Source organism: Gadus macrocephalus, chromosome 22, assembly GCF_031168955.1.
Source record: "Gadus macrocephalus chromosome 22, ASM3116895v1".
In the NCBI taxonomy this organism is placed as follows: domain Eukaryota; kingdom Metazoa; phylum Chordata; class Actinopteri; order Gadiformes; family Gadidae; genus Gadus; species Gadus macrocephalus.
This window is the reverse complement of record NC_082403.1, coordinates 4,420,442-4,434,823: the sequence shown is the minus strand read 5'-3', so window position 1 is coordinate 4,434,823 and position 14,382 is coordinate 4,420,442. Positions and strand designations below refer to the sequence as shown.

Below are 14,382 nucleotides of genomic sequence, written 5' to 3'. Positions count from 1 at the left end.
GGGATGGGGATATAGAGATAAAGAGAGATGGTGCGTACGAGAGGGTGATGGCGACTTAGAGACGTTAGAGAGCAATAGAGAGGAGAGAGAGAGACAGAGACAGAGACAGAGACAGAGACAGAGAGAGAGAGAGAGAGAGGAGAGGAGAGAGGAATACAGAGCAAGAGCAAGAGAGCGGGAGAGAGAGGGAGAGAGAGAGAGAGTGAGAAAGAACAATACAGAGGGAGAGCAAGAGAGAGACAGAGAAAGAGACAGACAGAGACAGAGACAGAGACAGAGAGAGAGAGAGAGAGAGAGAGAGAGAGAGATAGAGACACAGAGAGAGAGAGAGAGAGATAGAGACACAGAGAGAGAGAGAGAGAGAGAGAGAGAGAGAGAGAGAGAGAGAGATAGAGACACAGAGAGAGCGCAGGAAGCAGACACACACACACACAGGGGAAAAGTGTGAGCAAGGGATCCGATTGGCTGCTGGATTGTTGTGGACTTTTCCAGAGCTGCCGTGCTGCAGCCCCGAGCGAGCGGCGAGGAGGAGGAGGAGGAGGAGAACAGAGAACACGCACCACCGAAGAGGACACCTCCCTGCACCTCCTTCGTCGTGCACACCAGGCACGTCCGGCACCCGCCGACGACACCGACCCCGCTGGGACAGCAGCGCGACACACGCGGCGACACGAGGAACCGGGGACTACGCCACGGACAGACACGTCCCCCGCAACAGGTCCTCGCAGAGTGCCCGGAGGCATCATGAAGACCGGGAAGAGATCCTTCATAGGTAGGTTTGGGATGCGATCCATGACTGGTGTTTGGACTTCCTATTGATGGTGTTGTAGATAGTCGAGGTGTTATGGTCGTGTGTTCATGTCGTATTTACTAAGATCATGTTTGCTGTCTCTCTCTCTATATCACTCTCTCTCTCTCTCCCTCTCTCTCCTTCGCCTTTCTCTCTCTCTCTTTCTCTCTCTACGACCGATCAAATTCTTGCTGTTTAATGCGGTTAGCTTCCATTTCGTGTCCAACCCCATCGATCTGATCTCATTTAATCGACAAAGCCCTGGTGTACATCTCTCTCCCGTGTCAACACTGAGCATTTCGCTCCCTCCTGACGTCCAGGTCACCATCGCCTACACATCTCTCTGTATTCATTGACCGGGCCGGTCACCCTGCCTTAACTAGGCACTGGCTGATTGGTGAGGGCCAGTGTTTCAGCAGGTGTGAGCTTTGGGGGCTCTGCTGGCACACCACAGTGTTGTGATTCTCTGTAATAATGATCTGTAATGACTTGGCGTCCGTCCCGTAGAGTTGTCAGCACCGGCTGCCTGGAGGCGAGACTAGGTGTGACGATAAATATGCAACCCAGACACAGAATACGGATGTAATTGGTCTTATTTAGGATCCGCTTTGTTAAGGAAGAATCACTCGGCGTAATGGAAGTTCTCGCGAATGGGTCTTGAATTTCTGGGTGGAGATCGCATTGTTGGCTCGGCACCTCAAAGTAGAGTCAGACAGAAACAGGCCGGCTTCAGGAGAGGATCAGATCCTGTAACACCGTGTGGGGAACAGGGGCCGCCTCTTGTTTGTTTTCACTTCCTCAATATTTAGACCAATCAGGTTGCGCCGTGGAGCGGTGATTCGTAGGGCATGCGTTACACATAGAGAGATTCCCACCTGGAAACAAACCTGACCGCAGGGTGATCGGGGCTCACCAGACAACTTCCCCATTCCCAGTCCCTCCCACACACACACTCACATACACAAATCTTCCACCGCCAAATACACAGAGATTTGCTTATCTGGTTTCCATCAGCAACGCAATGTATCTAAAGGGACAAGCGAGAGGGAAGGCATGGGTGATGGCTGGCCTCATCCAGGCCAGGTACTCCACAGTCTATATTAGTAGTAATTCTCATTAATTAAGATAACGTACTTCCTTAAACACAGACAGGGAATTCAATTGAGGGGGAAGTAGTGTATTATTTCAGTAAGGTTTAGCTACATAGTACTACAGTAACATAGTACCTCAGTACTAGAGTAGCTACTGTGCCTCCATACTAGAGTACCACAGTACCTCAGTACTAGAGCGGCTTCTGTAGTATCCGCAATACTCAACACTGAAGTACCACAGTACCTCAGTACTAGAGCCGCTTCTGTAGTATCTGTACAGTACTCAGTACTAAGGTACCTTCCAGTACTTCTTCTGTACCTCCATACTAGAGTATCTTCCAACGGACCGGTGCCTTCCAGAAATGTTCCTTCCCTCGTACACCGCCTTCTCGCGACCCGAGCCCTGCATGGCCGACCAGGTCGACGGACCCAAAAACATCACGAGAACGGAGTCCCGCGCCGGCCCTGAGCTGACCGACGGGATAGGCAGTAGCAGGTCTGCCGGGCGTACGGCTCCTTCTCCTGCGTTCATGCCTCATGTCACGCACCGCCGGTTCGTGTCCGGGGAGCCGTGTGAGGCACAGGGATGAAGAGATTGGACCACGGCTTCAATGGTGGACAGCATGGCACGTTTAGGCCCTAGTGTGTTGTAACCGGACCACTGCCGTGTCACCGGTGAGATGGTGGGATAAGGTGTGGTGGTCGTGTTGTGTTTCAACACTACCCCCCGCCCCCATCGTGGAGAGAGCCAGGTCAAAAAAGGAGTGATTCAGCAGTCGTGTTTTGGGTTTGGTGTCGAAACCTTCCTGTACCGATATCAAATGATCACTGTTTTCTATTATTTTAGGCAGAGCAATTTCAAAAGAAACAGTCCCCCTCGCCCTAGGGATTAATAAAGATGGTAACCTGAATCTGAAATCACATGAACTTCTTGTAACTTCTGCGCTTGTACAATTCAGGAGAGAGAGAGAGAAACATAAGCAGGGTGTAACTCTATTCCCTGGCGTGTAAAAAAAAACCTCCCAAAACACAAGGGCCTTGAATGCAGGGCTGCGCTAAGTCCTGTGTGAACCGTAGGTCCTCTAAGGTCTGGGTGCCTCTGCTCTCTGTGGAGGGCTCCCCATGGGTCCTTCAGGGCAGCTCAGCAGGTCAACCAGCCGAGGCAGGGGGGTCAACACACCGAGGACCTGGCCGGGTGCTGGTGGAAGAAGTCCTGAGAATGAATAATAGAAGGAAACACGAGGAGACGAGTCGGAAAAAAACAACTAAACTGGAGGTTTTGGTCAAGACTTCTAAGGTGTCTCTTGTGAAGGATCTTAGTGCGAGGTAGACCCTTTTATCTTAGGTACACTGAATTGATTTTAGATAAATGTCCTCGAGGAGTGAGTAGGGGTTGGAGTGTTTTGCCCGAGGATGCCTCCAGGTACACTGCAGACATGCCGGGATTGGATCCAAAACCTTTAGTCTGGGAGTCATAACCACTATTAGAGCCCGCTACGTCTCTGAGTCAGAGATGCCACACATCAACAAGACACACATGGTTGCGTAGGGGGGTGCAGCTGAGTCCTTGGTTACTCCTCCGAGCGAGTCACTAATTAGCACTCTCTCAGAGACACACACACACACACACACACACACACACACTCAGACATATCTGCGGGAGCCAAGTCTCGATTGCGGTTACCTAAGGCTCAGCCTGGCAAACAATTGATCATCAAGGACATTTGGTTCGCCTGCATGGGTTACTCATCCACTCTTTTGTGCTCTCAACACACACACACACACACACACACACACACACACACACACACACACACAGACACACAGACACACAGACACAGTCACACACACACACACACACACACACACACACACACACACACACACACACACACACACACACACACACACACACACACACACACACACACACACACACTCCCTCCCCAGACCTTTAACAGTTACGGCATCAATGGGCACCACAGACAGACACGCGATACATGCAAGCCCCTGGACCATGAAGCGCTGAATAAAGGAAACGGAGCAAGGTTGGATGATGGATGAGTGGTGAGCGTAGGGGGGCTGGAGCAGGCAGGTATACGAGGGGTCGGTTCTGGGGGCTGGAGGGGTAGGGTGGAGGTTAAGGGAGGGGCGGGGGCAGTGCAGCAGCAAGGGTATTGGGTAACTCCCAGACGAAAAGGTACCGTTTTCAATCCCCCAATGGACGCAGGGTTTCACAAATAGGCTCCCTTGGGTAAGACGCCCTAAAGCACCAACCTGCCTGCCTACTCAGTCCCCAGTGACAAGTATCTGAATTTCATATTTTGAATATAAAGATTGCGTCGTTCTGTAGCCAAAAGATACTGGGTTTGATTGCCATTGCCTGCAGAAACCCTTTGAGGCCTTTTTAAGCGAGATGACCTAACTCTCTACCTGCTTCGTAAGGACTGGCCATCTGCCATACTGCTCATGGCCAGCCGTGTCTTTAATGACGACGAAACAACAGTCTTTTCTAATTAATACTTTTTTGTATGACCGCCCCATAAACAGAAGATCGGCTTATATTATTTTCTCTTCATTTATACTTCACTGGCCCAATAACCCTTTCCCATTTGGGCTCAGTTCCTTCTTTAAACAGTGCAGCTGCAAGAAAAGGTATCAAAACGGATAGGGGAAAAGGGAGGCTGATTCTGAAAATAATTTAGTTAAAAGTGTCTCCTTAATAATTGTGTGGTGGGGGTAAGAAATTGTAGTGTGTTGGAAATAGCTCCCAGTAGAAAGGTTCTGAACTCGAACCCCTGCCTGCTCCTCAACGACTGCCATGCATCTGTATTTACTGCAAGTCCCTTGGGATAGAAGTGCCAGACCCCCTCAAGATCAAAACATCCCAGAATAAACACACACACACAGTGGTGGTTGTCAAAGCAACGCCGAATCTGGGAAGGGGCCGCCGGGTGGCTGGCGGAGGTTTTACCGGCACTGCTGGAGTGGATATGGTGACTCATCATGGGAGTTGTTTTAATCAACGGGGCTGCAGCCTCCACCGCCTTCGTCCCTGGCATCGATCCCACGGGCCGGCGGAAGGGGCCGCCCGCCGAATACAATGAGCTCTAATCGATCATGTTGTTTCACCGGCACGGAGCGGTCGTTTTGAGAACGGGTAAAAGGCGGTTGCAGCACTTGCGAGTCGGGACTTCCAAACCATCTCGGGTTTCAAACCAGCAGATGCGTCCTGAATGGACGTTTGGTTATCGGGACCGAGGAGAACGCTTCACATGGATTGGTCTGATCAGCTTGCACGGCTATTTTTTATCAAATAATCTATTCGTGTTTCAATCCATGTGCAGCAGATGCAGCGAAAGAGTCATCTTTTCCCCATGACAGATGCCTGCGCCTTGACTCATAGCAAAATATTCAGGAAGCAGAAACACCACCCGGTCGTAACCATCAGGTCGGATCAGTTCTGCTGAAACCAGCCAACAACTATTCAAATAATCACAAACAAACCGAGTGCCACTGGGCAGGAACGTCCCGTCCCCCCCCACAATCTGACCTTATAAAAACTTTTTGAACAATAACATTTCAGGACAGCATGCTGGTAAAAGTGGCCGTCTGATTCAGAGAGCCCGGTGGTTTCACAGCGGCCTGAGTCACCGCTCAGTCACTAAGGGCTCATTGCCAACCCGGTGGGCTGAGGGAATGTGCTTTCTTTACGTCTTCCAAGAAGAAGTAGCGACCGCAGCACACCTCGGCCAGGCTGGGTTCATGCCAGTGAAGTGATGATGCAAGTCACATGGCGTCCGTCTGACATGTGAGCCACTATGAAAGAGTCCCTGTTTGGCCCCGGGCCCTTCTCTCTCTGACGCCGACGCTGGTGTGAGTGAGTTAAAGTTGTGACAGTGTGGACTGTCAGGGAGAGAGAGGGCTTCTTTGTTGTCGTTATTATAAGGCCCACGGACATTCATTTGTCTGGTTAATAGGGGACGTCTCTTTTTGTAGTGACGATGTAGATAAAGGCTAAGTGGACCACAGCTGGTGCTCACAGGGGTTGTGTCGTTAGGCTTTAATGCTGAACATGAACATGAGGCCATATATAGGCCTGTAGGTCAATTCATAGTTTCGGCCATGACCTTTCCCAACTGAAACTATTAGTGTTGACCTGGAAGCATTTGGACTTATGGTTGGTCACAGTTCAAATACTGTAATGTTTCACATTTACGCGTCATTCCCTTGTGGAAGATTGTAAACGGGCAATTAATAGCTTCTATGTTAAAAAACTAGAGGCATGTAAATAAATATCACTCGCAAAAAAAAACGTGCATTTTGTAATATTTGCATTTTTTCCGTTTGACGTATAGTCTACAGTTGATCTATTATACGGTATGTACAGTAAATAAACAGATACAAATCTTCTGGTGGGGTTTTCCATTAAAATAATGGCTTCTCGACTCTCGTCTGCATCTTTCCACTCCAATCTGCGGGTTGTCTCGCGTCACCTCTCGCCGCCCCGCAGGCGCACGGCGGAAGCCAGTGAAGGAATCCCGTCCCGTGACATCACATTCGGCAGGCGTTGCCCCTGGTTACGAGTGATGTCAACGCAGTGTTTCAGCCCCCTCGGACACGCCCACTCTGGTGTACCACGTGCTCCGTATATAACAGCCCGTCCGCCTCCTCCAGTGGGCACTGCAGCGGTATTCCCAACTCGACGTCAGACCGCGCTTATTGGGGGACCATTAAGCGTGACCAAAACAAGGATTACATCTTCTATTCGGATACATCCATTATTTTTTTAATTGTCTCAACATGGCAGTGACCGAGGCGAGCTGTGACTTGACTTACTGCAAGATGAGGGGTTTTGCATCCGTACTTACTGGTGAGCTATATCGATGACACCGCGACTGGTATAGTTGTGAATGAGCGGCAGTGTGTGTGTGTGTGTGTGTGTGTGTGTGTGTGTGTGTGTGTGTGCGTGTGCGTGTGCGTGTGCGTGTGCGTGTGTGTGTGTGTGTGATCATGAATGAGTATTCCGCTGTTTCGGGTTTTATTTCAGTGTTTCATAATGCGCGGTGACAGAGGGGATGTTGAAACGGAACCGCAATACCTAACGGCACCGATTCTGTTTGATTACCATTTGACCTCCCCTATAGGGTTTTCGTTCATAAAAAAAATTCTAAATTGTCAAAAGAACATAAGCGTTTTCATGATGCTCGACTAATTCAGTGTGACTATGTTGGCATGCCAGGAAAAAATCCTTAAAGATTGAGACGTTCAACAGTGATAGTGGCTAAAGGAATGGTTGCGTAACCGCTCCGCGGCCCATGCGCAAATGTAACGCAGCGGCACATAACGCTCTCAGATATTATACATTATGGGTTGCTATCGTCCCCACGGTCGTGTTTGAGCTATTTACCTTGCTGCTATACTGACAGTGAGTTTCGCACCGCACTGAGTAAGCAGTGCGTGCCTTGACAAGCCACCGTATTGACGTAGGTGTGTGTGTGTGTGTTTGCGCGCGTGTGTTCCCTTCTTTGCCCACAGCCTTCATTAAGGAGAGAAAGATGGGACTCAACGACTTCATCCAGAGGCTGGTCTCATCGCCACACATCTGCCAACAGTGAGTAGGCCTTCGACTACCACCTATATTTACCACGGACCAGGATCCAGTCCGTAAAAAAGAAAAAGTGAACTGAATAATCTAATGTCCGTGCGCTGTCACGGAGGGCGTGATTGCACACCGTGCTTTTATAGTTGTGTTTGCCCAGTGCGGGTACGTTGTGCATGCACAGTGGTCCTCGTTGCACGGAACCCGTTTGGCTGCACATTTTTCCCTGAAACCAAGCTCCTTATCGCGTCTCCGAGAAGGTGAAGAAAGCATTAAGGGAACCAGGAATAGCCGCTTTCATGACGAACTACTCCTCTGGCTCACTTGCGCCTAATCACCTTTTCTGCAGCCTAAATCCCCTCTGTCCTCGAGACGGGAATAAACCTGTAATTAAATTATTACCGCGGGATCACTGCGTTATCCCGCGAGAGCGGTGACCTCTCCCACGCTCGCAAGTGCGTTCGCATTGAACACCGACTAGGACACCCTCACACTATTCAGCATACCATAATAGTAACGATACAATTATAATAATAACAAGGTGATTATCTACCTTTGTTGGTGTTTTGGTTTGATCCACCCGAAAGCGTTCCCACGGCAGGTCAGCTTTATAAGTAGTAGGCCTACGTCTGAGACGGGATAAGGACAGGTCCGTTCCCAGGCCGTGAGCCGGTTCATCCGCTGCAGGACACCCCAGGGGTTAATTCACTTAATAGGACGGGGGACTTTTCTTTAGATCATCAAGTCTGTTCTGCAGAGCAGATGGCGTTTTTACTGTCGCCGGGAAGCCAGGCCAAATGAAGTCCAGTCGTAACATATTCGGTGGTCAATTTATTTTAACACACACTGATGCAAGTTTTATCTAAAAGTGTTCTCCCTCCCTTCCTATCTCCCATTCTCTCTCCCGCCTTCTTTATCATTCTCTCCTCTCTCCGCCTCCCTCTTCATCATTCCCCCACTCTCTCTCCCTCTCTACCCCCCCCCCCTTTCTCCCATCCCCTTATCTCCCTCCCTCTCTCCCACTCCTCTCTCTCCATCTATCTCTCTACCGCCCCCTAATCTCGCCATCTCTCTCTCTCCTCCCTCTCTCTCTCTCTCTCTCTCCCACCCCCTGCAGTGCGGAAGTCAACGACTTCATGAAGATTGACGAGCACCCCAACGAGGACATCGAACAGGCCATCCTGAGAGACGGACAGGTGCACTCTCCGACCCAGTCACCGTTCCCTCCTTTGGGAAACGTACACGTGTTCTAATGTGTGCTGTGTCCGTGTCCTCATATCATACGGTTGCTTTCTTTCAGTTATACCTGACCTCCAGGACCTCACTGGCTGAGGAGACTCAGTAAGTGCTATTGTTACCTCCATTTCTAAAGAGAAGGTTAGGTTATTTATTCGAGAGGGGAAATGAATCAAGGACATCTCTCTCTCTCTCTCTCTCTCTCTCTCTCTCTCTCTCTCTCTCTCTCTCTCTCTCTCTCTCTCTCTCTCTCTCTCTCTCTCTCTCTCTCTCTCTGCGTGTTTTTAACCTCATCCTAAACGCTCCCGTGTTGTTCCTCAACAGGATCAAACCCTCCGATTTCGACTACCTAAAAATCATCGGCAAAGGCAGCTTCGGAAAGGTGAGTTTTTTTCCCCCCAACTCACACTGCCTGAAGCCTCGACATCCCTTTATAGTTGTTGTGACGTCGTCACGGCTGAATCTGCTCGCTAATGCTTCCCCGCCGACCTTCTGTCCATGTGTCAGGTTCTGCTAGCCAGGCACAAGGAGACGACCAACTACTACGCTGTCAAGGTGCTGCAGAAGAAGATCATCATGAAGAAGAAGGAGGTGAGAGTCTCCCCCCCCCCCCCCCCCCCCTTTGCCCCTTCATCTTTCAAACACACAGCCCCTGATCTCTACAGGCCTGCCGATACTTGGACGCATTCATACTAACCCGACCGAAGGGGAACATATAATATAATAAACATATACATTTACATTATTGATTATGAATTGTTATCATATCGGTAGACCTACACCCTAATTACAATTTCAGATTAGTTAAGTTATTTTCATATGCATACTTCCTGTATGGCCGGCTCAAATGTGTATCATAGCCATGTGTTCACATTCTACCTTTACTCATACCTGTACATCCTGTGTTGCAGCAAAGACACATCATGGCCGAGCGCAGTGTGCTCATGAAGAACATCAAGCATCCCTTCCTGGTGGGCCTCCACTACTCCTTCCAGACCACAGACAAGCTCTACTTCGTCCTCGACTACGTCAACGGCGGAGAGGTAGGACCTGCGCCATCTTCTGGTCCATGCCGAGACTCCCTGACCATACGTACACGAAATTTGCTGTTTTACTTAAAATACTAACTTATCATTTGATTTATTTCTTCGCCCCGTAGCTCTTCTACCATCTACAGAGGGAGAGGATTTTCCTGGAGCCCCGAGCAAGGTTCTACGCGGCGGAAATTGCCAGCGCCCTCGGCTACCTGCACGCTTTACACATCGTCTACAGGTGCGTTATGAGCCGGACTACAGTGCCCTCTAGGGGACTTTTGAAAAAATGCAATTACATGCTACATTTGGTAATGGGACATTTGGAACGAAATCAATATCAATCTGATATATTATATCAAATATTAAATGGAAATGGATTATCAATCAATTGAATTAAATAAAATATTACTTGAGTAATGATTAAATATACATTAAATTATATCATATAATTTAATTTAATTAAGAAAAGTAGGATATATTAATCATTTTGTCTTTCGACCACAGGGACTTGAAGCCAGAGAACATACTGCTAGACTCCTCGGGTCATATCGTCCTCACAGACTTTGGACTCTGCAAAGAAGGTCTGGAGGACAACAGCACCACCTCCACCTTCTGTGGCACCCCGGAGGTAAAGACCACACACCACCACCCTCCTTGACACACGCTATTTAAAACATAACTAGCTAAATAACTTTAAATAGTTAAGGAGGATGACAGAGCGGCTGTGTTGATGGTTCTGTATGTGTTGTGGTTTGCAGTACCTGGCTTGTGTTGATGGTTCCGTTGTTGTTGTTGTTGTTTGCAGTACCTGGCTTGTGTTGATGGTTCTGTTGTTGTTGTTGCTTGCAGTACCTGGCTTGTGTTGATGGTTCTGATGTTGTTGTTGTTGTTGTTTGCAGTACCTGGCCCCTGAGGTGCTCCAGAAGCAGGCATACGACCGCACGGTGGACTGGTGGTGCCTGGGCTCCGTGCTCTACGAGATGCTCTATGGCCTGGTGAGACAGCTTACTCATCGGGTTGATGTAATCTCCTATAACGTCTTTAGACCGAATCGCAATGCTTCGCATAGCCCTGGCTGCCATAAGCTCACTCACAATAATGATGTTGTGATTTTAATGTTACACTATTCACCACGTTGTTGATTTGTATTTACGGGCATTATGAAATCAATAGAGGCCTCGTAGCAAAGTACATTCATATTATCGTGTTTTAAATGATAACCTTTTGAATTATTATAATCACTATATTTGGCCCTTGGTTTTCCCGGAGCCATAAAGGGATCCAAACAGACTTAAGCATATTGATCCTTAAGTCTGCATGCTCCAGCACTCTGTTATAAAGAGGTTTCCGTGCAGCGAAGGGAGGATCTAACTTTGTGGGTTTCCTCAGCCGCCGTTCTACAGCCGCAACACGGCCGAGATGTACCACAACATCCTGCACAAGGCCCCCGTGCTCAAGCCCAACGTGTCCAACTCTGGCCGGGAGCTTCTGGAAGGTCTGCTGCAGAAGGACCGCACCAAGAGGCTGGGCTCCAAGGACGACTTTGTGAGTCCACAACGTCGCTTGACCCTTTACGTTAGTGACATCACGAGTGGGACCGCTCAACCCAGACTTATTATTGATGGGTCCGCTGGCCAGGGGGACTCTACCGAGAGTGTGCTCATTCAAACATCTTAATGGACAGGACACTCCCACTTGTGATGTCAGTACAGGGAAGGGATTTAAAGCTAGTTTGTGCGTTGAGAGCTGCGTGTTAAATCGGTGTTCTGTGGCTGGTCTGACCGAGTGTGTGTGTGACACTACAGCTGGAGCTTCAGCATCACTCCTTCTTCTCGCCCATCAACTGGGACGACCTGATGGCCAGGAAAATCACCCCTCCATTCATCCCCTCAGTGGTACGTCCTAACTCTTTTTGTACAATCACGATTTTAGTAGGGTTTTTAAATCTCTTTATTTTTATAAGATATAAATATAATTGAATACACAAAAAAAGTCAGGGTTCTCAACTGAAAGATAAAACGATATCTTCACAAGTGCTAATGTTACCATGACAACACAAAATAAGCACATCATGTAAACAGTAGGTTTATCGTTTTTTTTCATAATTTTCACTAACGAATAGGATAGGGAACGACAAGTAGCATAGGGCCACAGGTGGGAATCGAACCTGGGTCGCTACAAGGCGTGTTGCCTACATGGTTAGCGTAATAGCGGGTTGAGTCACTGATCCATCCAGAGCCGGATGCATCGTTATGCCTTCAACCTGGACACTAACGGGTCGTTTCCTCCTCCACAGAGCGGCCCCACCGACCTGCGGCACTTTGACACCGAGTTCACCCACCTCCCCGTGAGCGGCTCCCTGCTCAACTCCGACAGCCTGGCCGTGACCAACAGCGTCCGGGAGGCGGCCGGCGCCTTCCCGGGCTTTTCGTACGGACCCCCGGTCGACCACCTCATGTGAAGCCTCCCACCTGACCACCTGTCCCCCTAACCGCCACACTCCATCCATCCGTCCATCCCTGGCCCTGCCCGAGTGCTGGAGACAGACTCAACGGCACGGCTCAACCAGGGGGAACCACGACGTGGGCGAAGGGCCTGTGGGACATTCCGCACGGGGGTGCGGGTGTTGGTACGATCCCGTCGGACGTGGTCGATGCAGACAGACGCAGATCTCACAGGGGACCACCTTAATGAATAGGCGGGGATCGCTTGTCCTCCGTGATTGAATCCCCTTCGCCACCACAACATCCTGGACCACCCGAAAGGCCCGCGACTGACTTTGAAAAGGGTGCAAAGCTTAGAAACTAGAATGGGCGTTTATTTATTTTTTTTACGACTGAAAGACTGAAAATAGCCTCTTTTTGTTTTTTTGCTGGTGGAGGCGACCGGAAGAGGAAGTGCCTGAGGTTCTAAAGGCAGTGTTGAAGGAACCCAAAGAGCAGTTTTTGACCCTCCCAGTGGGCGTTGGGGCGCATGTGACTGGCTCTGATATCATCACTGTTGTTTTACTTGGTTTTATATTGTGAATGCTCTTGTTGCACTCGAGGAAAGGAGGGGTCAGTTCTCAGCTGCCACGGTAACGACAGCTGCGGGTCTTCCCCGCCCCATAAGTGACATCACTATTTTAGAACAAAATGGCATTCCACAGAAATGCAGTAGGTATACCCAACAATATGTGTCCTGTTCATTCCCTCCCCCTCGCTGACCATTCCTCAGAAGAACAAAAGAAGAGTGTTCTGTATTAAACGAAAATGACATTGTTACCAAATTATTATTACGTTTAACCAACTGCAACCATTCACTGTTTACGTTTAAATACTCTGTACACACTGGTTCTTAACGTAATAGATAAATGTTGAAGAATGAATCCGGTCTAGGATGGACTATTTTCCTACATTTGACTTTTTACATCTTTTATTTTAATATGCAACGATACAAACATGTGTTGACCTAAACAGAGCTGTGTTTTCAGGCTTTCTGAAATTCCTTTCATATCAAAAGAGAATCAGTCGATTCAGCAATAACGTTGTAGTGTAACAAAACGTAAAACAAAATGGATGCTCCTGCTCATCAGCCTCGTGGACACCGGCCAAACCCTGGCCTCGCGGGTTCACGTTCGTTTTCTCTCTGCAGATCGTTTTGAAATGCAAACTTGAATATCTGGATGGTCAAACGAGATAACCCATTCCGCCCCTTCAGACCTGTCCTTATCTACCGTACTAATTGTCAATGAAGCATCCTTCACAGATACGTACGATTCTAGACGATAGCGAGTAACTGTGAATGTCTTGTGCCTGACCCATGAACATGTATAGCAACATGCGTGTACAACAAATAAAGCCCACATGTTAGCAACATATGATCTATACATGTAGAGCTACGTGTATAGTTCATATCGTCAACCTGTAGTCCTACCAGCTGCTCTTCTAGAAACGGATCTGGAGATAGTTCTGCTCCAGCAGCTTTTGTCCACGCAACGCGGAGCGTACACCAAAATCCATCACCACTAATACATGATTCATTAAAAAAAAATGTGCAATAGTAATAACAACTAGTGGAGATATAGGAAAAAAAAATCTGAGCGTAAATTATAATTTATAGAAATTAAATGATTGAGGTGTGTAGTTTAAGGGGGTTAATATAAATACATTTTAGGTCCACCCATTTGTAAAAAGAAAAGTGTAAATATATATTTTAGTCTGGAAATATGAATGGCTACATAAAGAGGTTGTGCTTTTTTTACTGAGTACAAGGCAGTCATGCATTTCTAGACAGTTCTTCCACATTTGGAGGCTTTACTCATCCCTTTCCGGCATTTTTGTTTCATGTATATTTATTCACCCACAAGTGTATGTTTATTGTACCACAACTGTGTACACCTGGGGTAACTGTCCATGTTACATGAAAATAATATTTAACCGTTACCTATTCCAGCAGTGGTTAATAAATCAAATAAATCGAATGAAAATACTCACCGCGTTGGCTTCAGATTTTTCTTTGACATGAAAGAATTTTCAGTGGGAAAAATGTTCCCACTGTACTGCTGGTCACCTGTATATTTCTCCAAAGGGGGATTAATAAAGGACTATCTTATCTTATCTTAAAACATCTAGGCCTACACAGCATATC

General features: G+C 48.2%; 1 protein-coding gene across 1 annotated transcript; it reads left to right on the top strand.

Moving 5' to 3' along the window:
- Positions 1-6,551: 6,551 nt before the first annotated feature.
- On the top strand, positions 6,552-14,223 carry si:ch211-195b13.1 (STKc_SGK domain-containing protein). Its single transcript, XM_060043546.1, has 13 exons — positions 6,552-6,754; positions 7,420-7,495; positions 8,601-8,679; positions 8,784-8,824; positions 9,044-9,101; positions 9,227-9,310; positions 9,631-9,762; positions 9,879-9,991; positions 10,258-10,381; positions 10,653-10,748; positions 11,143-11,298; positions 11,559-11,648; positions 12,050-14,223. Exons 1-13 carry the CDS (start codon positions 6,685-6,687, stop codon positions 12,212-12,214), a joined length of 1,284 nt encoding a protein of 427 aa, XP_059899529.1. The 5' UTR covers positions 6,552-6,684; the 3' UTR covers positions 12,215-14,223.
- The last annotated feature ends 159 nt before the right edge of the window (positions 14,224-14,382 follow it).

Excerpts from the sequence above, each read along its gene's own strand:
- si:ch211-195b13.1 (XM_060043546.1), top strand. The coding sequence starts at position 6,685 with ATGGCAGTGACCGAGGCGAGCTGTGACTTGACTTACTGCAAGATGAGG. Across the intron at positions 8,680-8,783 it reads CCATCCTGAGAGACGGACAG|TTATACCTGACCTCCAGGAC; the intron begins GTGCACTCTCCG and ends GCTTTCTTTCAG. Across the intron at positions 8,825-9,043 it reads TCACTGGCTGAGGAGACTCA|GATCAAACCCTCCGATTTCG; the intron begins GTAAGTGCTATT and ends GTTCCTCAACAG.